General features: G+C 45.8%; 1 protein-coding gene across 1 annotated transcript in view; it reads left to right on the top strand.

Moving 5' to 3' along the window:
- Positions 1–2,211: 2,211 nt before the first annotated feature.
- Positions 2,212–22,178, top strand: part of LOC106584438 (protein unc-13 homolog A) — a 58,730-nt gene continuing 38,763 nt past the window's right edge. Inside the window, exons 1-9 of the mRNA XM_082968247.1 lie at positions 2,212–2,228; positions 4,981–5,098; positions 6,497–6,620; positions 6,941–7,011; positions 7,165–7,216; positions 9,524–9,553; positions 9,740–9,947; positions 15,902–16,678; positions 17,285–17,375. Of these exons, the coding sequence (XP_082824373.1) occupies positions 2,212–2,228; positions 4,981–5,098; positions 6,497–6,620; positions 6,941–7,011; positions 7,165–7,216; positions 9,524–9,553; positions 9,740–9,947; positions 15,902–16,678; positions 17,285–17,375 (1,488 nt within the window). The remainder of the gene's footprint in view (positions 2,229–4,980; positions 5,099–6,496; positions 6,621–6,940; positions 7,012–7,164; positions 7,217–9,523; positions 9,554–9,739; positions 9,948–15,901; positions 16,679–17,284; positions 17,376–22,178) is intronic.

The following is a 22,178-nucleotide window of genomic DNA, read 5'->3' as shown; positions in this document are numbered from 1 at the left end:
TCCTGGGCTCTCAAGATAAATATCTGTTTTCATATTAAAGCAGGTGTTTAGGATTAAGATTTGGTTCACTTGAGAGGTTGACTTGCTGCTGAGCGTAGAGTGAAAGTGCATCCTAAATGGCACCCTATCCCTATATAGTGCACTGCTTTTGACCAGGGCCCATAGGGCTCTGGTAAAAAGTTGTGTGCTATGTAGGGAACAGCGTGCTGTTTGAGATGCATCCTGAATCTAGCTGTGTGGATACTGGAGATGCCCAGAGTGCATATATGTTATTGACCCAGTCAGTCCTGGCCAGTCGGTTCTATACGCTTCCTTCCTGCAAGAATTCACATATTTTGTCCTTGTATGAAATAATACTGCTCTCCTCCACTCTGTCTTATTGACCTCAACTTTTCCCATCAGACAGCTCTCTGTGGCTCAGTGACTCACATCCACCACAGGCTGAATCATATTGTCTCTCTGTTCTATTGGATTATAGCTGGTTTCTCTCATGACATATACAGTGCCTTCAGAAAGTATTCACACCCCTTGACTTACAAAGTGGGATTAAAATGGATTTAATTGTCATTGTCAACAAAATACTCTGTAATGTCAAGAAAAATTCTAACATTTGTAAAAAAATTAAAAAATAAACACTAATATATCTTGATTAGATAAGTATTCAACCCCTGAGTCAATACATGTTAAAATCCCCTTTGGCAGCGATTACAGATTTCTAGTCCAACTCAGGAGGTGGGCTCACCATCCATCGCTTCAGAGTATATTACTCACTTATGTTCACTCTCTGGACAATAAAGCAGATGAGCTCAGGGCGAGGATCTCCTTCCAGAGAGCCATCAGGGACTGTAACATACTCTTTTTCACAGAATCATGGCTCTCTCCGGATGTACTGTCGACGTCCATACAGCCAGCTGGGTTCTCAGTACATTGCGCAGACAGGAATAAAGAACTCTCCGGGAAGAAGAAGAGCGGTAGTGTATGCTTCATGATTAACAACTCATGGTGTGATTGTGATAACATACAGTAATTCAAGTCATTTTGTTCACCGACCTAGAATACCTCACAATCAAATGCCGACCGTATTACCTCCCAAGAGAATTATCTTCGGTTATAGTCACAGCCGTGTATATTCCCCCTCAAGCCGATACCACAACGGCTCTCAAGGAACTACTCTGGACTTTATGCAAACTGGAAACCACATATCCTGAGGCCGCATTTATTGTAGCTGGGGATTTTAACAAAGCAAATTTTAGGAAAACGTTCCCGAAGTTCTACCAACACATTGACTGTAGTACTCGGGAAAACAATCGACCACTGCTATTATTTCTTCCAGGATGTCTACAAGGCCCTCCCCCGCCCTCCCTTCGGTAAATCAGATCATGACTCTATTTTGCTCCTCCCTTCCTATAGGCAGAAACTCAAACAGGAAGTACCCATGCTAAGGTCTTTGCCCGCTTTGAGGATAACACAGTGACATCAATGCGACCCGCTCCAAAGGACTGTGGACTCTCCTTCTCCGTGGCTGACAGGAGTAAGAAATGTAAGCGTGTTAACCCATGCAAGGCTGCCGGCCCAGACGTCATCCCTAGCCGCGTCTTCGGAACATGCACAGACCAGCTGGCTAGAGTGTTTACGGACATATTCAATCTCTCCCTATCTCAGTCTGCTGTCCCCACTTGCTTCAAGATGTCCACCATTGTTCCTGTACCCAAGAAAGCAAAGGTAACTGAACTAAATGACTATCGCCCCGTAGCACTCACTTCTGTCACCATGAAGTGCTTTGAGATGCTAGTTAAGGATCATATCAGCTCTACCTTACCTGACACCCTTGACCCACTTCAATTCAACACCTATGTGAGAATGCTGTTCATTGAATACAGCTCAGCGTTCAACACCATAGTTTCCACGAAGCTCATCATTAAGCTAAGGACCCTGGGACTTAACACCTCCCTCTGCAACAACACGTCTGCCACACTGATCCTCAACACTGGGGCCCCTCAGGGGTGTGTACTCCTGTACCCCCTGTTCAGCCACAACTGCGTGGCCAAACACAACTCCAACACCATCATTAAGTTTGCTGACGACACAACAGTGGTAGGCCTGATCAGCGACAACGATGAGACAGCCTATAGGGAGGAAGTCAGAGACCTGGCAGTGTGGTGCCAGGACAACAACCTCTCCCTCAATGTGAGCAAGTCAAGGAAGCTGATCATGAACTACAGGAAAAGGTGGGCTGAAGAGGCCACCATTAATATTGACGGGGCTGTAGTGGAGCGGGTTGAGAGTTTCAAGTTCCTTGGTGTCCACATCACCAATGAACTATCATGGTCCAAACACACCAAGACAGTCGCGAAAAGGGCACGACAACACCTTTCCCGCTCAGGAGATGGAAAAGATTTGGCATGGATCCTCAGATCCTCAAAAAGTTCTATAGCTGCACCATCGAGAGCATCTTGACCGGTTGCTTCACCGCCTGGTATGGCAATTGCTCAGCATCTGACCATAAAGCGCTACTGGGGGTAGTGCGTATGGACCAGTACATCACTGGGGCCAAGCTTCCTGCCATCCAGGAAGAGGAAAGCCCAAAAAATTGTCAGAGACTCCAGTCACCCAAGTCATAGACAGTTTTCTCTGCTACCACACGGCAAGTGGTACCGTAGCGCCAAGTCTAGGACAAAAAGGCTCCTTAACAACTTCTATCCCCATGCCATAAGACTACAGAAGAATAAATCAAATGGCCACCCTTTCTTTTTACACTGCTACTACTTACTGTTTATTATCTCTACACAGTCACCCCTACCTACATGTACAAATTACCTTTACTAACCTGTACACCCCCCCCCCCCCCCCACCACCACATTGACTCTGTACCGGTACCCCCTATATATAGCCTTGTTATTGTATTGTGTTACTTTAAATTATTTTTTACTTTAGTTTTTTTGGTAAATATTTTCTTAACTCTTCCTGAACTGCACTGTTGGTTAAGGGCTTGTAAGTAAGCATTTCACGGTAAGGTCTACACTTGTTGTATTCGGCGCATGTGACAAATACAGTTTCATTTGATTTGACTAGTCTCCCAGTCCCTGCTGCTGAAAAACATCCCCACAGCATGATGCTGCTACCACCATGCTTCACCGTAGGGGTAGTGCCAGGTTTCCTCCAGAAGTGACGCTTGACATTCAGGCCAAAGAATTCAACCTTGGGTTGAGAATCTTGTTTCTCATGGTCTAAGAGTCTTTAGGGACCTTTTGGCAAACTCAAAGCGGGCTGTGATGTGCCTTTTACTGAGGTGTGGTTTCCATCTGGCCACTCTACCATAAAGGCCTGATTGGTGGAGTGCTGCAGAGATGGTTGTCCTTCTGGAAGGTATTCCCATCTTCACAGAGGATCTCCAGAGCTCTTCCAGAGTTACCATCGGGTTCTTGGTCACCTCCCTGACCAAGGCCCTTCTCCCCCAATTGCTCAGTTTGGCCGGGCTGCCAGCTCTAGGAAGAGTCTTGGTGGTTCCAAACTTCTTCCATTTAAGAATGATGGAGGCCACTGTGTTCTTGGGGACCTTCAATGCTGCAGAAATGTTTTAAGTACCCTTCCCCAGATCTGTGCCTCGACACAATCGTGTCTCGGAGCTCTACGGACAATTCCTTTGACTTCATGGCTTGGTTTTTGCTCTGACATCTAGACAGGTGTGTGCCTTTCCAAATCATGTCCAATCAATTGAGTTTACCACCGGTGGACTCCATTGAAGTTGAAGAAACATCTCAATGATGATCAGTGGAAACAGTATGCACCTGAGCTCAATTTCTTGTCTCATAGTCTGAATACTTATGTAAATAAGGTATTTCTCTAATTTTTGGGGGGGAGGGAGAAATAAAAATTAAAAAACTGTTTTCACATTGTCATTATGGGGTATTGGGTGTAGATTGCTGAGGATTTTTTTTTGTTAATCCATTTTAGAATAAGGCTGTAACGTAACAAAATATGGAAAAAGTCAAGGGGTTTGAATACTTTCCGAAGGCACAGTATGTATGTATGTGTATATGCATGTATGTGTATATATATGTGTATTTTTTACTGCTCTATGGATAAAATTATTGATTTTTATGGTTTTTTTTTTTCATTTTTAATGCGATGCACACTGGCGATTTGACACAAAAATAAAATGTAATTCATTCATATATTCATTTAATTTAATTAATTCATTCATTCATTATTTCATTAATGTAGTGACTGGGTATATTGATACACCATCCAAAGTGTAATTAATAACTTCACCATGCACAAAGGCATATTCAATGTCTGCTTTTTTTCCTCCCATCTATCAATAGGCGCCCTTCTTTGCGAAGCGTTGGAAAACCTCCCTGGTCTTTGTGGTTGAATCTGTGTTTGAAATTCACTGCTCGACTGAGGAAATTCACTGCCTTACAGATAGTTTGATGTGTGGTAAAGAGATAAGAAAGTCATTCAAAAATAATTTTAAACACTGTTATTGCACACAGAGTGAGTCTATGGAAGTTATAATGTGACTTGTTAAGCACATTTTTACTCCTGAACTTATTTAGGCTTGACATAACAAAGGGGTTGAATACTTATTGACTCAAGACATTTCAGCTTTTCATTTTTAATACATTTCTAAACATTTCTAAAAACGTAATTCCACTTTTACATTATGGGGTATTGTGTGTAGGCTCGTGACACAAAATCTCAATTTAATCAATTTTAAGTTCAGGCTGTAACACCACAAAATATGGAAAATGTCAAGGGGTGTGAATACTTTCTGAAGGCGCTGTAAAATTCATTTCTTTTTGAGATGGGTTATAATGGTTCATTTCCTCATCTCATCACATCTCTTGTTCTCTCTTGTACTCTTTCTCTCGCTCTCTCTCTGCCCCGCCATCCTCTCTCATACCTCCTTTCCCTCTCTCAATCCCTCTGTTATTCTTCCTCTTATCTCTCTCGCTCTCTCTCTCTCTCTCTGTGCAGTGAGATCAACAGGCTGGATCTGGGGCTGACAGTGGAGGTGTGGAACAAAGGGTTAATCTGGGACACCATGGTGGGCACCTTGTGGATCCCCTTGGAAGACATCCGCCAGTCTGATGAGGTACGGTATACCCACCATGCGCCCCCCTCTCCTCCCCCACCTCACCTCACCCTCCTGGGTGTACAAGGTGTTTTACCAGCAGCACATCTGAGGCTCAGACACAAGTACATCACAACACTAGACTGATACTGTTTGTTGTCACGGCATTTCAAAGTGTTTAAGGTGGAACACAATTCATATCAGGGATGAAAGGAGTTTAAGGCAGGGCTCCAGACTGCGACCATTTATTCACATTTTGCGACCTTATAACTAGTTTTTTTTCCTCATCAATCTACACACAATACCCCATACTGCCAAAGCAAAAACAGGTTTATTTCAATTTGAGCAAATGTATAAAAATTTAAAATGGAAATATTACATTTGCGTAAGTATTCAGACCCTTCACTCAAATCCAAATCAAATTGTATTGGTCACATGGTTAGCAGATACTAGTGATCCATTTGTTAGAGTGGACAATGATTTCAAGTCTGTATGTTGGCAGCAGCCTCTCTGTGTTAGTGATGGCTGTTTAACAGTCTGATGGCCTTGAGATGGAAGCACATTTTCAGTCCCAGCTTTGATGCACCTGTACTGACATCGCCTTCTGGATGGTAGCGGGGTGAGCAGGCAGTGGCTCGGGTGGTTGTTGTCCTTGATGATCTTTTTGGCCTTCCTGTGACATCAGGTGCTGTAGCTGTCCTGGAGGGCAGGTAATTTGCCCCCGGTGATGTATTGTGCAGACCACACCACTCTCCCGGAGAGCCCTGCGGTTGCGGGTAGTGCAGTTGCCGTATCAGGCGGTGATACAGCCCGACAGGATGCTCTCAATTGTGCATCTGTAAAAGTTTGTGAGGGTTTAAGAGCAGTAAAAATAATTGTTTTGTCATACCTGTGGTATACAGCCTGATATACCATGGCTGTCAGCCATGCACGTAAAGGTGAAGGCAAATTCATCCCTATTGAACAAAAAATACGAAAATTATGGCGACCTATTATGACAGTAAATTAAAAGCCTAATTGTCAACCCAGAATTCATGGCAACCACTGGATTAGGTTGTAATTCAAAATAGTTTGAATCTATCATTCCTGCCTATACATGTTAGATTTAACAACTTATTTATTGAATATCATCTTAGTGGTCTATTACACTTCTTAATAAAGCCTTGTGAATGAATTTATAATTACTTTATAAGATGATGATTCAAGTGTATTCTATTGTGTGACGCTGCGGGATGCCACCAAATCATGGGCTGGTGCCACCAACTGAAAAAGTTGGTGGCACCAGTGACACCAGGGGGAAATGTTGTAACAGGATGTATCTCCTCGCCTCCAAAAGACTTTAGCATTGTATTTTTAGCATTTTCCTAGCCCTGTACAGTAACAGTGCGTGTGTGTGTGTGTGTGTGTGTGTGTGGGTAGGAGGGGCCGGGGCAGTGGCTGACCCTAGACTCCCAGGTCATCATGGCTGAGAATGAGATCACAGGCACCAAAGACCCCACCTTCCACCGCATGCTGCTGGACAGCCGATTTGAACTGCCATTAGGTCAGATGACACTCTCACTTATGTCAAATGTGCTCTCTAATGTGCCTTGAAAGTGAACTATAACCCTATCTCCTTATTATTACCTACAGTATATCTACATCATTATATCTGAATATACTCACGGACAATGGAAGCCTATGACTGTCAAAGTATATTGCAATCATTTGGAACCATTAGAGCATTGTGTGTGCATCTGTGCGTGTGTGTGTGCGTGCATGTGTGTGTGTGTGCATGTGTGTGCCCACGTATGCCTGTGCATATACGATTGTCTGTGTGTGTGTCCTAAGTGACTGATCAGCAAATGGGTCTTTCTGCTTCAGACATTCCAGAGGATGAGGCTCAATACTGGGCCAAGAAACTGGAGCAGCTCAACTCCATGAGGGACCAGGGCGTAAGGCATTTCTTCCTCCTCCTCTCCTCTCTTTGTGCTTACATCTTACCCGCCACAAGGCAGGGCTATCAGTAATTGCAAAAGTCATAACTTACTCGATGCATTAAATATGATTTGTGTGTGGGTGTGTGTGTGTGTGTGTGTGTGTTACAGTACACATACCAGGAAGAGGAGAGACCACTTCAAGCACCATCAACACAATGCTGTGAGTAGTAGACACTTGATACTGCCTGTATCCTCTTCAATCTCCTTCTCCCCTCTTTAATACAGTATCCTCCTCCCTTTCATCCTCCTTTCATCTTTTTACTTTCTTCATGGCCCTCTTCTTCCTCCTTCTCACTCTCCTCCGTCTCTTCCTCCTCCTCTTCACTCTTCCTCTTTGCTATCCTCCCCTTCATCCTCCTTCTTCTCATATTCACTTTATTCCTCCCCTTCTTCCTTTTTCTCTTCCCCTTCCGCTTCTTCCTCATCCTCCTCTTCCTCGTCCACTTCCTCCTCCACTTCACTTCACTTTATTCCTCCCTCTCACCCTCTTCGTCACTCTCCACCTCCTGATTTGAGGGTAAGCAGTGAATCAAATCAAAAATCTAATCATATTTTATTGGTCACATACACATATTTAGCAGATGTTATTGCGGGTGTAGCGAAATGCTTGTGTTCCTAGCTCCCATGTAGTAGTATCAACAATTCACAACAATACACACAAGTCTAAAAGTAAAAGAATAGAATTAAGAAATGTATAAATATTAAATCGAGCAATGTCGGAGTGGCATTTACTAAAATACAGTAGAATAGAATACAGTATATACATATGAGATGAGTAAAGCAGTATGTAAACATTATTAAAGTGACTAGTGTTCCATTATTAAAGTGGCCAGTGATTCCAAGTCTATCTATATAGGGCAGCAACCTCTACGGTGCAGGGTTGCATAAACGGGTGAAACCCTGCTAGTGATGGCTAGTTAACAGTCTAATGGCCTTGAGATAGAAGCTGTTTTTCAGTCTCTTGATGCAGCTGCACTGACCTCGCCTTCTGGATGGTAGCGGGGTGAACAGACAGTGGCTCGGATGGTTGATGTCCGTGATGATCTTTTTGGCCTTCCTGTGACATTGGGGGCTGTAGGTGTCCTGGAGAGCAGGTAGTTTGCCCCCGGTGATGTGTTGGACAGACCGCACCACCCTCTGGAGAGCCTTGCGATTGCGGATGGTGCAGTTGCCGTACCAGGCGGTGATACAGCCCGACAGGATGCTCTCAATTGTGCATCTGTAAAAGTTTGTGAGGGTTTTAAGGCCCAAGCCAAAATTCTTCAGCTTCCTGAGGTTGAAGAGGCGCTATTGCGCCTTCACCACACTGTCTGTGTGGGTGGACCATTTCAGATCGTCAGTGATGTGTACGCCGAAAAGTGATGTGTACGCTGAGGGCGGTAAGCAAATTGAAGTGCGTCTCAGGTGTCAGGTAAGGTAGAGGTGATATGATCCTTAACTAGCCTCTCAAAGAACTTCATGATGACAGAAGTGAGTTCTACGGGGCGATAGTCATTTAGTTCAGTTACCTTTGCTTTCTTGGGTACAGGAACAATTGTGGGCATCTTGAAGCAAGTGGAGACAGCAGACTGGGATAGGGAGAGATTGAATATGTCCGTAAACACGCCAGCCAGCTGGTCTGCGCATGCTCTGAGGTAGGGATGCCGTCTGGGCCGGCAGCCATGCGAGGGTTCAACGCGCTTAAATGTCTTACTCACGTCGGCCACAGAGAAGAAAAGCCCACAGTCCTTGGTAGCGGGCCGTGTTGGTGGCACTGTATTATCCTCAAAGCGGGTGAAGAAGGTGTTTAGCTTGTCCGCAGGCAGGCAGAAAGGCATATGGAGGGAGGGATGGATGGAGAAAAGCTGACATGATGAATCAAGCCAGCAGGCCTGCCTCATAGTCAACTCCACACACAGTGATTTATGGATGCTAGCTGTGTGATGGATATGTGCTGGCATACTAACACTGCCCTGTCAGACACAGCCCTGTCTGTCTGATGATGACAGCCCAGGTGAATGACTGCGTGCATGGGTGAGAGACGGTTTGTGAGCAACCAGCCATGAAGGTTGGTCAGTGTACGTGTGAGTGCTTGTGCGTGTGCATGCATGTGTGTCTACGTGCTGTGTTTCAGTGAGTGTGTATTGATGGCGGCTGCTTATGGGCTGTGAGTCATGGGGCACTGGGTTGGCAGCTCTGCTGGTGAGAGTTATGGCTGACTCCCTACTGCGCTCTGCTAATTACCACACCCTGAACCCTCCTTGGCCCTCCATCCGTCACAAGGTCAGCCATCTTGCCTGCCCTGGCCTGCTCCGTCTCCAACTCCACTCTGGGATTTACCCCCCAATCAGATTGGTTCCCGGGGGTTCAGTACCCTCACCTTGACTAGTTTATTTCCTGGTCATACGGTTGTACATTCTTTAACCTGAAGTTCATGGCTCAGGCCCAAATCAACATTGTGATAACTTCTTACTCCCTGTCCCTGTAGGTAACTGGAGTCTGTGGGGAAACCAGCAAAGTGAGTTTTTATAGCTTTTCACACAGTTTAGCACTATAAATGTGATGTATCTGCTTTTGGCCTTGGTACTGTAGGCCTGTATTGGCAGGTTTTTAGAACTAGTCACCAAGCACTCACTAGCATCCTGGGTAATGAATCTAGCCCCTATAATAATCATAATATTTCAACCATTTCCTGTGTGTGTAGATGAGGACCCAGACAGTGCGATGGACGACAGAGACAGTGACTACCGCAGTGAGACCAGTAACAGCATCCCCCCTCCCTTCTACACCATGTCTCAGCCCAACACCTCCATGCACCAGTACCCCATCCTGAGAGACCAGCTCTACTCCTCGCACATCTCCTACAACGGCTCCATTCAAGAGCTGGACTATGACAACCATAGAGCCATCAGGTAACCTAACCTAACCTCTCTGCTGTCCTGTCCTCCTTATCTGGTTCATTATCTGGTTTACTCAGTCCTCAGGGTCTCAATAAGGGGTTCGTCCCAATAAGCCCAAGTGCCTTCTTTTCCTTGTTTCCTTCATTGTATAATTACATTTGAGTAATTTCTTTACAAGCTGCTATCCTACAGTTGTACTAATCAAAAAACATGCAGGGTAGGTGAAATGTAGAAGTTGTACATTTCCCCTGTCCAGCTCTTTGAGATCTGTGTGGGTGAAGGAAAGAAGGCGAGGAAAGGAAACAACACTGGACTAATGAGACACACACACACAGCATGGATCTCACCTCCTCTTCTTAGTCAAGGGATCCATACTGACTTTGTCTCGTCTGGAGATCAACAGTCTATTCTCACAGAGTAAAGCAGACTGATACAGAACAGAATAGATATGCCCCTGTGGACTTGTTTGGTTTCACATTCACACTGATGTTTTATGGTAACCTGTTGTCCCATTGTGACTTCACTGTCTCTGGCCTCACTATATAAGCCTGAAGGAGCAGCCCATTGCATACAGGCCGTGTGTCAAGATCCTCACTGGCACCCTGTCACAATGATCATCGTGTGTGTGTGCATGTGTGCATGTGTGCGTGTGCATGTGTGTGTGTGGCTGAAATACAGTCCCCTGTGATCACAAATCGAAACAAGTGTGTTTTTTTGTCTGTTCATCTGTTGTCCAAAAGCGCAAGTTCACTCAAACTCATGCATTGTTAGGTGCAGCCACATTATTGCATAAAGGCTTCTATCAGCAGTGATTCTGTTTTTAGCCATATGAACCTGCAAGGTCCACTATGGCTAAAAAACAATCTCTCTCTCTCTATCTATCTATCTATCTATCTATCTATCTATCTATCTATCTATCTATCTATCTATCTATCTATCTATCTATCTATCTATCTATCTATCTATCTATCTATCTATCTATCTATCTATCTATCTATCTATCTATCTATCTATCTATCTATCTATCTATCTATCTATCTATCTATCTATCTATCTATCTATCTATCTATCTATCTATCTATCTATCTATCTATCTATCTATCTATCTATCTATCTATCTATCTATCTATCTATCTATCTATCTATCTATCTATCTATCTATCTATCTATCTATCTATCTATCTATCGTGCCAGTGATCTTTATGCAGTAGGTGTGCTGGGCAGTGTGTGGTTCAGTTTGGTGTGTGTACGTTGCTGTGTCTTTGAAAAGCCTCAGGCTGGGCTGTACTGATGCTTCTCCTCTCCTGCGTCTCCCCCCAACCTGCCAGATGCTATGATACTTTAGACTCAGCCACCAACGGGCACAGCGATCTCGATTCAGCTTCAGGTTCGAGCCGGCACACCAGCCGCCAGTACTCTCTAGACAGTAGGCACTCGCTCTCCGATAGGTGGGTCTCTGCACCTCCTCTCCTCTCCATCTTCCTCTTCCTCCTCCTCCTCTTCCTCCTGCTCAAGCCTGTGAGTCCGTCCGTGGTCTCGCTGTGATGTCTGTGCTGGACTTGTCCTGTCCTCCTTGCTCGCTGTGATTGCATGCGTGCGCTGTTCGACCCCGCTCTCGCTACCATATATATATACACACGTTTGGATTCTGTCTCTACCTAATAATAACTACTGTATACACAGCGGTATCACACACACATGATCTCCCCTCTCTCTGTAGTACATCTGTTGTGAAATGTGAATGAGTTCCTCTGTTGCGTATGTTGTTATCTAAGAACTTGGAAACATAAGGGAACAGTTGTGCCACATTGATGTGAGTTGCAGTGTTGAAGTGTTAGTGTGTTCTGTGTGGCTGTGGCTCCTCTGCTTCCTCTGTGTCTCAGTGGCAGCCTGTTATTACCTCCTCCTATGGTGTGCCACAGTGACAAGCAGTGTTGGGGGTAATGCGTTACAAAAATAACGTGTTACAAAAATAACGTGTTACGTAATCAGATAACTTTTATGAGTAACGGAGTTAAGTAACACGTTACTTTTTCAAATTAGTTAATATTGTTACAGTTACTTTGTGAAACACGTGCGTTACTTTCAGAATCATCTCTACCGGGTGCGTGTTTCCATGATCTGAGCTCAACTTGTTTCCTCATTTAGTTCTCGAGCGAGAGGAGAAAGGCTGTTTGGAGAAATGTCATGACAGCTGCTGTCCATAGAAATGTATAGAGGGCGCACCTCTGATCTTTGCCATTGATTGCTTCTGTGATAGCAAAGCCCATAGAGCCCCACAGTGGAGGTGTCAGAATACCCATAAAACCTAACGGTCAAACAGGGAAATGATTCCAGTCATTTTTCCACCATTCATTTTTCCCATAAGGGCTTATTTTAAGTGCTTCTAAAATCCCCTATGGGAAAAATGAATTGTGGAAAAACGATTGCAACTATTTTCTTGTTTGACCACTAGGTTTTATGGGTATTATGACTCATACTGTGGTACTCTATTGAGGGTTTTCCTGTCTAGTGGCAAGTGTGCCATCTATACATCTCTATGGGTCTATGTACGTGCGGTCTATAACCAGAACTGGTGACTCGAGAGAAAGATTTTGAATGAAAAGATAGGAAATCTGTACAGATGTTTGGCTTACAGTACATATTGTGAATTAAGCAGCCCAAATAGAGCAGCCATTGTGGACTAGCACAGGAAAGCAGCACCACAGATGGAAGGAGAAACTAGTGATCAAACCTGAGTTCGTAAGTAGCCTATCTTTGGTAGAGCGAGTGTTGCTCACCTTGCTCACCCCGACAGTCAAACAAACAGTGAGATTTTCATAAAAGTAACGCAAGGTACTTACTTTCCACACAAAGTAATATTGTAAAGTAACGTGTTACTATTGTTAAATGTAATATGTAATATAAAGTAACTAATCCCAACACTGGTGACAAGTCCTCTTTGTTATTTGGTCTCAGTTCAAATTGTTGGCCGAGGACCCCGGCTGTGGGGTGGCAGGAATCATGCCTGATCAAAATGTATTGTAGCTTATCAGAGAGGGGAAGACACATGTCCTCATGTATGTGCCACTGTGTTTCTGTCCTGCTGTTTGGTGTTTGATAAGGGAAATGCTGGTTTCTGTCGGACAGCAGGCCTATGTGTGTTCTTGTGGGTCTATTTGTGTGTGTGTGTGTGTGTGTGTGTGTGTGTGTGTGTGTGTGTGTGTGTGTGTGTGTGTGTGTGTGTGTGTGTGTGGGAGAGAGAGAGAGAGACAGGGAGAGAGAGAGAGAGAGAGCGAGAGAGAAAAACAAAGAGATTGACAAAGAGAGAAAGAGAGAGAGTTTGCGTGTGTGCGCTTTTTGATTGAGTAGCAGGTTGAGGGTCAGGATTCTGTCTGTGAGTGTGTATGTGGTTTTGTGCATATGCCGTGTGTGTATTTGTGTTTGTGTGTGTTGGTGTCCTTTCCTCAGGTGTTCTGTTTTCCTGTTCCCCCGTCTCATGCATTATTGAACCTTCACTGCTCTAATCGATAGTGTGTAAACGGGTGGACTTGTGTGTGTGTGTGTGTGTGTGTGTGTGTGTGTGTGTGTGTGTGTGTGTGTGTGTGTGTGTGTTCCTGTCTGCTCTCTCTAACTCATGCCGCGTCTCATTCTCTTTCCGTACTCACTAATAGCCTCATTCATCATAGACGATAAATATATCCTAAAGAGATGCTGTTTCTCCTCTCCTGTCAGCCCAGTGTAGGCCCCCGTCTCTCTTTCTCTCTCCACTCTTATTCTCTCTCTCCACTCTTATTCTCTCTCTCTCTCTCTCCACTCTTATTCTCTCTCTCTCTCTCTCTCTCTCTCTCTCTCCACTCTTATTCTCTCTCTCTCTCTCTCTCTCTCTCTCTCTCCACTCTTATTCTCTCCACTCTTATTCTCTCTCTCTCTCTCCACTCTTATTCTCTCCACTCTTATTCCCTCTACCTCTCTCTCTCTACTCTTATTTTCTCTACCTCTCTCTCTCTCCACTCTTATTTTCTCTACCTCTCTCTCTCTCTCCACTCTTATTTTCTCTACCTCTCTCTCTCCACTCTTATTTTCTCTACCTCTCTCTCTCTCCACTCTTATTTTCTCTACCTCTCTCTCTCTCTACTCTTATTTTCTCTACCTCTCTCTCTCTCCACTCTTATTCTCTCTCTCTCTCTCTCTCTCTCTCTCTCTCACACACACACACACACACACACACACACACACACACACACACACACACACACACCTCGCCTGAATGAGTGCCATTACTTGTGAAGGCTGTTTGCCTCCCGTCTTATTTTGCGGTTTATTGTGTTGGCTCTGGGTGTTTGGGAATCTCTGTTGAATATACAGATGTGTATGTGGCGTGTGATCAAAGCATTCACCAATAATATCTCCAAATACTGAAATAAAGACCCATAACTACACCACCCAACCCACACTCATGCATCTGAACACATACCAGCCCATCCCTTGGTCTGGGTTGCCTTGGTTGGTTCACTGCCTTTTTCCTCTTACTTTAAGTTAACTGTTCTGCCACACTCTGGTCCCCACTCTGGCTCCTTATCCCAATATGTCACCTTAACATGCCCTCTGGTCCCCACTCTAGCTCCTTATCCCAATATGTCACCTTAACATGCCCTCTGGTCCCCACTCTAGCTCCTTATCCCAATATGTCACCTTAACATGCCCTCTGGTCCCCACTCTGGCTCCTTATCCCAATATGTCACCTTAACATGCCCTCTGGTCCCCACTCTGGCTCCTTATCCCAATATGTCACCTTAACATGCCCTCTGGTCCCCACTCTGGCTCCTTATCCCAATATGTCACCTTAACATGCCCTCTGGTCCCCACTCTAGCTCCTTATCCCAATATGTCACCTTAACATGCCCTCTGGTCCCCACTCTGGCTCCTTATCCCAATATGTCACCTTAACATGCCCTCTGGTCCCCACTCTGGCTCCTTATCCCAATATGTCACCTTAACATGCCCTCTGGTCCCCACTCTGGCTCCTTATCCCAATATGTCACCTTAACATGCCCTCTGGTCCCCACTCTAGCTCCTTATCCCAATATGTCACCTTAACATGCCCTCTGGTCCCCACTCTGGCTCCTTATCCCAATATGTCACCTTAACATGCCCTCTGGTCCCCACTCTAGCTCCTTATCCCAATATGTCACCTTAACATGCCCTCTGGTCCCCACTCTGGCTCCTTATCCCAATATGTCACCTTAACATGCCCTCTGGTCCCCACTCTAGCTCCTTATCCCAATATGTCACCTTAACATGCCCTCTGGTCCCCACTCTGGCTCCTTATCCCAATATGTCACCTTAACATGCCCTCTGGTCCCCACTCTAGCTCCTTATCCCAATATGTCACCTTAACATGCCCTCTGGTCCCCACTCTAGCTCCTTATCCCAATATGTCACCTTAACATGCCCTCTGGTCCCCACTCTAGCTCCTTATCCCAATATGTCACCTTAACATGCCCTCTGGTCCCCACTCTAGCTCCTTATCCCAATATGTCACCTTAACATGCCCTCTGGTCCCCACTCTAGCTCCTTATCCCAATATGTCACCTTAACATGCCCTCTGGTCCCCACTCTAGCTCCTTATCCCAATATGTCACCTTAACATGCCCTCTGGTCCCCACTCTAGCTCCTTATCCCAATATGTCACCTTAACATGCCCTCTGGTCCCCACTCTAGCTCCTTATCCCAATATGTCACCTTAACATGCCCTCTGGTCCCCACTCTGGCTCCTTATCCCAATATGTCACCTTAACATGCCCTCTGGTCCCCACTCTGGCTCCTTATCCCAATATGTCACCTTAACATGCCCTCTATGGGGCCACTTTGGTTCTTTAGTGTTTATAGTGTTTCATCCCCAGTCTGGAGACATAGGGGAACAATTGTGCCACATTGATGTGAGTTGAAGTGTTAGTGTGTTCTGTGTGTCCATGTGTCTACAGTCCTACAGGCAGCAGTCACTATGCCTCCTCTGGGGAGCTGAGTCAAGGCAGCTCCCAGCTCAGTGAGGAGTTTGGCCCAGAGGTCGAGGGGAACATGAGGGGCTCTGTGGAGCTCTATGATGAGAACGACGCCTACCACTCCTGTCACTCTTCTGTCAGCTACGGCTGGGATCCCGACGTGCCCGAGGAGGTGTACAGTGACGAGGGGGGCTACATCAAAGATGACAAGGAGGAGGGTGAGCTTTACAAGCCCAAAGATGGAGAGGGGGAGTACGACTATGAGGGAGAGGAGGAGATGGTGTATGAGGAAGATGAAGACCTCTACCCTCTGGACAGCACGCTAAGCGAGGAGCTGCACTACACCCCCTCCCCTACAAGCACGGCTTCTACGCTGGCCCCCAAGGCCTCCATTGCCAGGCCTCCTCTGGAGAAACAGGCCTCCCTGAGAGAGCAGCAGCCACAACCCCCCACCCTGGCTCCCTCTTCCTTGGCCCCCACTACTCAAGCGCACTCAATGCTCCCTTTCCAGCTCCCTGTCACCACAGCCTCCACAAAGCCTACCTTCACGCCAATGATCCATCCATCCCTCATCCAGCCCCCGGCGCCCACAACCCAGCCCCCTGCTCCAGATACCCAGCCTCCGGTGTCTGATGCCCTGGATGACATCCACCTAGACATCCAAGTGGAGGAGCCTCTGACTTTAGAGGAGGAGGTCCCTGTCGTAGAGAGCCTCCCAGCAGAAGTCCCCCCAGAGAAGATTGAGACCCCGGTCGTCAGGTGAACCCTCCCCTACTGCACTCTTAGAAAAAAACGGTTCCAAAAGGGTTCTACCTGGAACCAAAAGTGTTCTACCTGCAACCAAAAATGGTTCTACATGGAACCTAAAGGCTTCTACCTGGAATCAAACTGATTCTACCTGGAACCAAAAAAAGGTTCTTCAAAGGGTTCTCCTATGGGGACAGCCAAAGAACCCTTTTAGGTTCCAGATAGCACCTTTTTTTTCTAAGAGTGTGTAATGTAGCAAGAGCACCTTCTCATATACTACTATAACAAGTATTCACATCACTACATCTTCTACATATACACACTACATACTGTATACACACTACATATAAACACTACATACGGTATACAGCCTACATATACACTAAATACTGTATACACACACTACATATTTACTACTTATACACACTACATACACAACATATATACTACATATACACTACATACTATATACACACAATACATTATTCTACAGTTTTATTAGTATCCGTTACTAGCCACTACTGCCTATAAAAAAAAAGTTACATTATTTTCTAACATGTAAATATCTTCACAATGAATGAGCTCCAGTCTGAATACTCTTGTTAATTCCTCTCCTAGCTATCAGAGGCCCATCATGGAGCCTGGTCCAGACAGGGCTAGGGCCAACTGGCAACGGCTCTGCAGCAAGGTCCGACTACAGCTGCAGCAGGTGAGACAGTGTGTGTGTGTGTGTGTGTGTGTGTGTGTGTGTGTGTGTGTGTGTGTGTGTGTGTGTGTGTGTGTGTGTGTGTGTGTGTGTGTGTGTGTGTGTGTGTGTGTGTGTGTGTGTGTGTGTGTGTGTGTGTGTGTGTGTGTGTGTGTGTGTGTGTGTGTGTGTGTGTGTGTGTGTGTGTGTGTGTGTGTGTGTGTGTGGAAACTATGTGGCTGCTCTCTCTGTTTCTCGCCATAATGCTGTCACTCCTTCATATGTCCCTGCCTGAGGTTTCTCTTCTGACATCTTTGCCCTTTCAGCTTTCTTTCATTCACTTCTCAATCCTTTGGTGGTCTGTCATTCGTCACCTTCTATTACTCTGTAAATTGTAATCCTGGGGTTCTTTTTGCCCGGCTTTATTTTGTTAAGATAATTTGTGTTTGTTTATCCCCGTTTGTTTGTTTTTTTGCCACTTCCGTAGCGATTTGAATGTTGTCCGTTCTGATTGGCCAGGGCTGGAGTCAACTGCCAGGTGGGTGTGTTCGTGGTGGGTCATGAGTGCTGCGAGTGATGATGACGTGAATGTCAGTGTTGTGTCATGCTCTAAACACACAGAGAGAAAAAGAGCACAGATGCAATTACTGGAATGTTAGCTCAGATAAGGATCTGTCACAAATCCACTTTCAAGCATGGCCTTCAAACACAAAGGCCTCCCGACTAACGTCAATGGACAGCGAAATCCCCCACGACAACGCTCTGTCTCACTCCTGTGTTTTATGGCTGACATTATGGTTTCTTTTTCCCCCCAATGAAACACATCTTTCTTGATTTTATAGTAACAAACTGGGGTAGACTAGATAACAAACTGACTAGCAGTGTGTCATGACTACGTCGTTGTCACTAACAGTTAGATCGCTAGGGACAGAAAGCTAGGTGCAGACAGCTGGGGGCAGACAGCTGGGGGCAGACAGCTGGGGGCAGACAGCTGGGGGCAGACAGACAGCTAGGTAGGGCCAGACAGACAGCTAGGTAGGGCCAGACAGACAGCTAGGTAGGGCCAGACAGACAGCTAGGTAGGGCCAGACAGACAGCTAGGTAGGGCCAGACAGGGCCGCGGGCCAGACAGACAGCTAGGTAGGGCCAGACAGACAGCTAGGTAGGGCCAGACAGACAGCTAGGTAGGGCCAGACAGACAGCTAGGTAGGGGCAGACAGACAGCTAGGGGCAGACAGACAGCTACAGACAGACAGCTAGGGGTGTGATGTAGTAGACCTAATAAAACAATTTCCAGGGGTACTATGTGCCAATCACTCCTCCACCTGTCTCCCCCCTCTCTCCACAGGCTCGGGGGGAGTCCGTTGGGATTTGCTCCCTGTTGCTATCAGCAGGGTAAGTGTCTGTCAATATCACACCAACGTACATGATAATAGCTGTATAATGATGGCGTAATGATGGCGCAGACGGATGATTGCGCCGACGGAGATGGCAGCATCGCGACTAGCTCTTAAGCAACTCTGCAGTATTTTGTTTGTTTTTGTACTATTTGTTACATTATTAGCTCAGGAATTGTTTTGTGTTATTACTTACAGCCGGGAAGAACTATTGGATATTAGAGCGGCGGTAACTCACCAGAAATTCCAGCATTACAACCAGGATTACAACTTCCCTGGAGCGGATCCCTTGTTTGCTCTCCCCAGAGCAATTTAAATTATTCCAGAGGCTGACCCAAAACAACGCCGGCAAAGGAGAGGTAGTCGAGGCGGTCTTCTGGTCCGACTTAGGAAGCGTGCACACCACCCACCACTCCTGAGTATTTTACTCGCTAATGTCCAATCTCTGGATAATAAAATTGATGAGCTCAAGGCGAGAGTTGCTTTTCAGAGAGACTCCAGGGATTGTAACCTACTCTGCTTCACGGAAACATGGCTCTCTCAAAACTCTGTAAAGCCAGTTGGGTTCTCAGTACATTGCACCGACAGGAACAAACATCTCTCCGGGAAGCAGAAGGGTGGAGGTATATGTTTAATGATTAGGAACTTATGGTGTAACTGTGATAACATACAGGAACTCAAGTCCTTCTGTTAACAAGACCTAGAATATCTCACAATCAGATTCCAACTGTACTTTCTCCCGAGATAATTTTCATCAATTATAGCCACAGCAGTCTATATCCCTCAAAGCGGATACCACGACGGCCCTCAAAGAACTCCACTGGACTTTATGCAAACTGGAAACCACATATCCTGAGGCTGCATTTATTGTTGCTGGGGATTTTAACAAAGTAAATTTGAGGAAAAGGCCCCCGAAAGTCTATCAACATATTGATTGTTGTACTCGCGCTGCTAAAACGCTCAACCGTTGCTATACTACCTTCCAGAATGCATATAAGGCCCTCCCCCGCCCCCCATTCGGCAAATCAGACCACAATTCCATCTTGCTCCTCCCCTCCTATAGGCAGATACTCACACAGGAAGCACCCGTGGTAAGGACTTTTCAACGCTGGTCTGACCAATCGGAATCCATGCTTCAAGATTGTTTTGATCACGTCGACTGGGATATGTTCAGAGTAGCTTCAGAAAATAATATCGACACAAGTACCGATACGATGAATGAGTTTATCAAGAAGTGCATAGGAGATGTTGTACCCACTGTGACTATTAAAACCTACCCCAACCAGAAACCGTGGATAGATGGAACCACCGCATTTAACCAGGGCAAGAAGAATGGAAGAATACAAACAGTGAAGTTATTCCCTGCGCAAAGCAATCAAGCAGGCTAAACATCGATATAGGGACAAGGTTGAGTCCCAGTTCAACGACTCAAGGCCCTGTGTCTGAACCCTGCCCTGTGCAACTGGGTTCTGGACTTCCTGACGGGTCGCCTCCAGGTGGTGAAGGTAGGAAACAACACCTCCACTTCACTGATCCTCAACAGTGGGGCCCCACAAGGGTGCGTGCTCAGCCCCCTCCGGTACTCCCTGTTCACCCATGATTGCGTGGCCAAGCACGCCTCCAACTCAATCTTCAAGTTTGCAGTCGACACAACAGTAGTAGGCTTGATTACCATCAATGATGAGACAGCCTACAGGAAGGAGGTGAGGGCTCTGGGAGTGTGGTGCCAGGAAAATAACCTCTCACTCAACGTCAACAAAACTAAGGAGATGATCGTGGAGTTCAGAAAACAGCAGAAACAGTGGAGGGAGCCCCCCCCCCATCTACATCTATGAGACCGCAGTGGAAAAGGTTGAAAGCTTCAAGTTCCTCGGCGTACACATCACTGACAAACTGAAATGGTCCACCCACACAGACAGTGTGGTGAAGAAAGCGCAACAGCGCTTGTATCATTGTATTCTAAATGTGTGTGACTGTCCTTGTCTATCAGTGTTTTGTTACTTGTCATGTCGTGTGTTTTTTGTTGACCCCAGGAAGAATAGCCTCTGCTTCTGCAAAAGCTAATGGGGATCAGAATTAACCAATAAACCAATATTAATCAAATCAAATTGTATTTGTCACATGCTCCGAAAACAACACCTTACCGTGAAATGCTTACTTATAAGTCCGTAACCCTACAATGCAGTAAAAAAAAAGAAGAAAATATTTACGAAATAAACTAAAGTAAAAAGAAAGTAACAATAAAATAACAATAACGAGGCTATATACAGGGGGTACCAGTACTGAGTCAATGTGCGAGGGTACAGGTTAGTCGATGTAATTGAGGTAATATGTACATGTACTGCAGGTAGGGGTAAAGTGATTATGCATAGATAATAAACAGTGAGTAGCAGCAGCATAAAAAAATGGGGGGTCAATGCAAATAGTCAGAGTAGCCATTTGATTAACTGTTCAGCAGTCTTATGGCTTCAGTGTAGAAGCTGTTCAGGAGCCTTTTGGACCTAGACTTGGTGCTCTGGTACCGCTTGCCGTGCGGTAGCAGAGAGAAGAGTCTATGACTAGGGTGGCTGGAGTCTTCCTCTGACACCGCCTGGTATAGAGGTCCTGGATGGTAGGATGCTTGGCCCCAGTGATGTACTGGGCCATACGCATTACCCTCTATAACGCCTCGCCGTCAGATGCCAAGCAGTTGCCATACCAGGCAGTGATGCAACCAGTCAGGATGCTCTCGATGGCGCAGCTGTAGAACTTTTTGAAGATCTGACGACCCCTTCTAAATCTTTTCAGTCTCTTGAGGGGGAATAGGCTTTGTTGTGCCCTCTTCACGACTGTGTTGGTGTGTGTCGACCATGATAATTCCTTAGGGATGTGGACACCTAGGAATTTGAAGCTCTCGACCTGCTCCACTACAGCCCCATCGATGTGAATGGGGGCGTGCTCGGCCCTCGTTTTCCTGTAGTCCACGATCATCTTCTTTGTCTTGATCACGTTAAAGGAGAGGTTGTTGTCCTGGCACCACACTGCCAGTTCTCTGACCTCCTCCCTTTAGGCTGTCTCATTGTTGTCAGTGATCAGGCCTACCACCGTTGTGTTGTCTGCAAACTTAATGCTGGTGTTGGAGTCATGTTTGGCCATGCAGTCATGGGTGAACAGGGAGTAAAGGAGGGGGCTAAGCTCGCACCCCTGAGGGGCCCCCATGCTGAGGATCAGCGTATCAGATGTGTTGTTGCCTACCATTACCACTTAGGAATGGCCCGTCAGGAAGTCCAGGATCCAGTTGCAGAGAGAAGTGTTTAGTCCCAGGGTCCTTAGCTTAGTGATGAGCTATAAAGCTTCACAACATGGAATAATACAGATCTGCATGACATTTTGAGCAAATAGTTGAAGTTAAGTTGGTCCCAGATCTATTAGGGAAAGGGGGATACCTAGT

The sequence above is a fragment of the Salmo salar genome, chromosome 23 (assembly GCF_965601325.2).
Source record: "Salmo salar chromosome 23, fSalSal1, whole genome shotgun sequence".
In the NCBI taxonomy this organism is placed as follows: Eukaryota; Metazoa; Chordata; class Actinopteri; order Salmoniformes; family Salmonidae; genus Salmo; species Salmo salar.
This window is presented reverse-complemented; position numbering and strand designations above follow the sequence as displayed.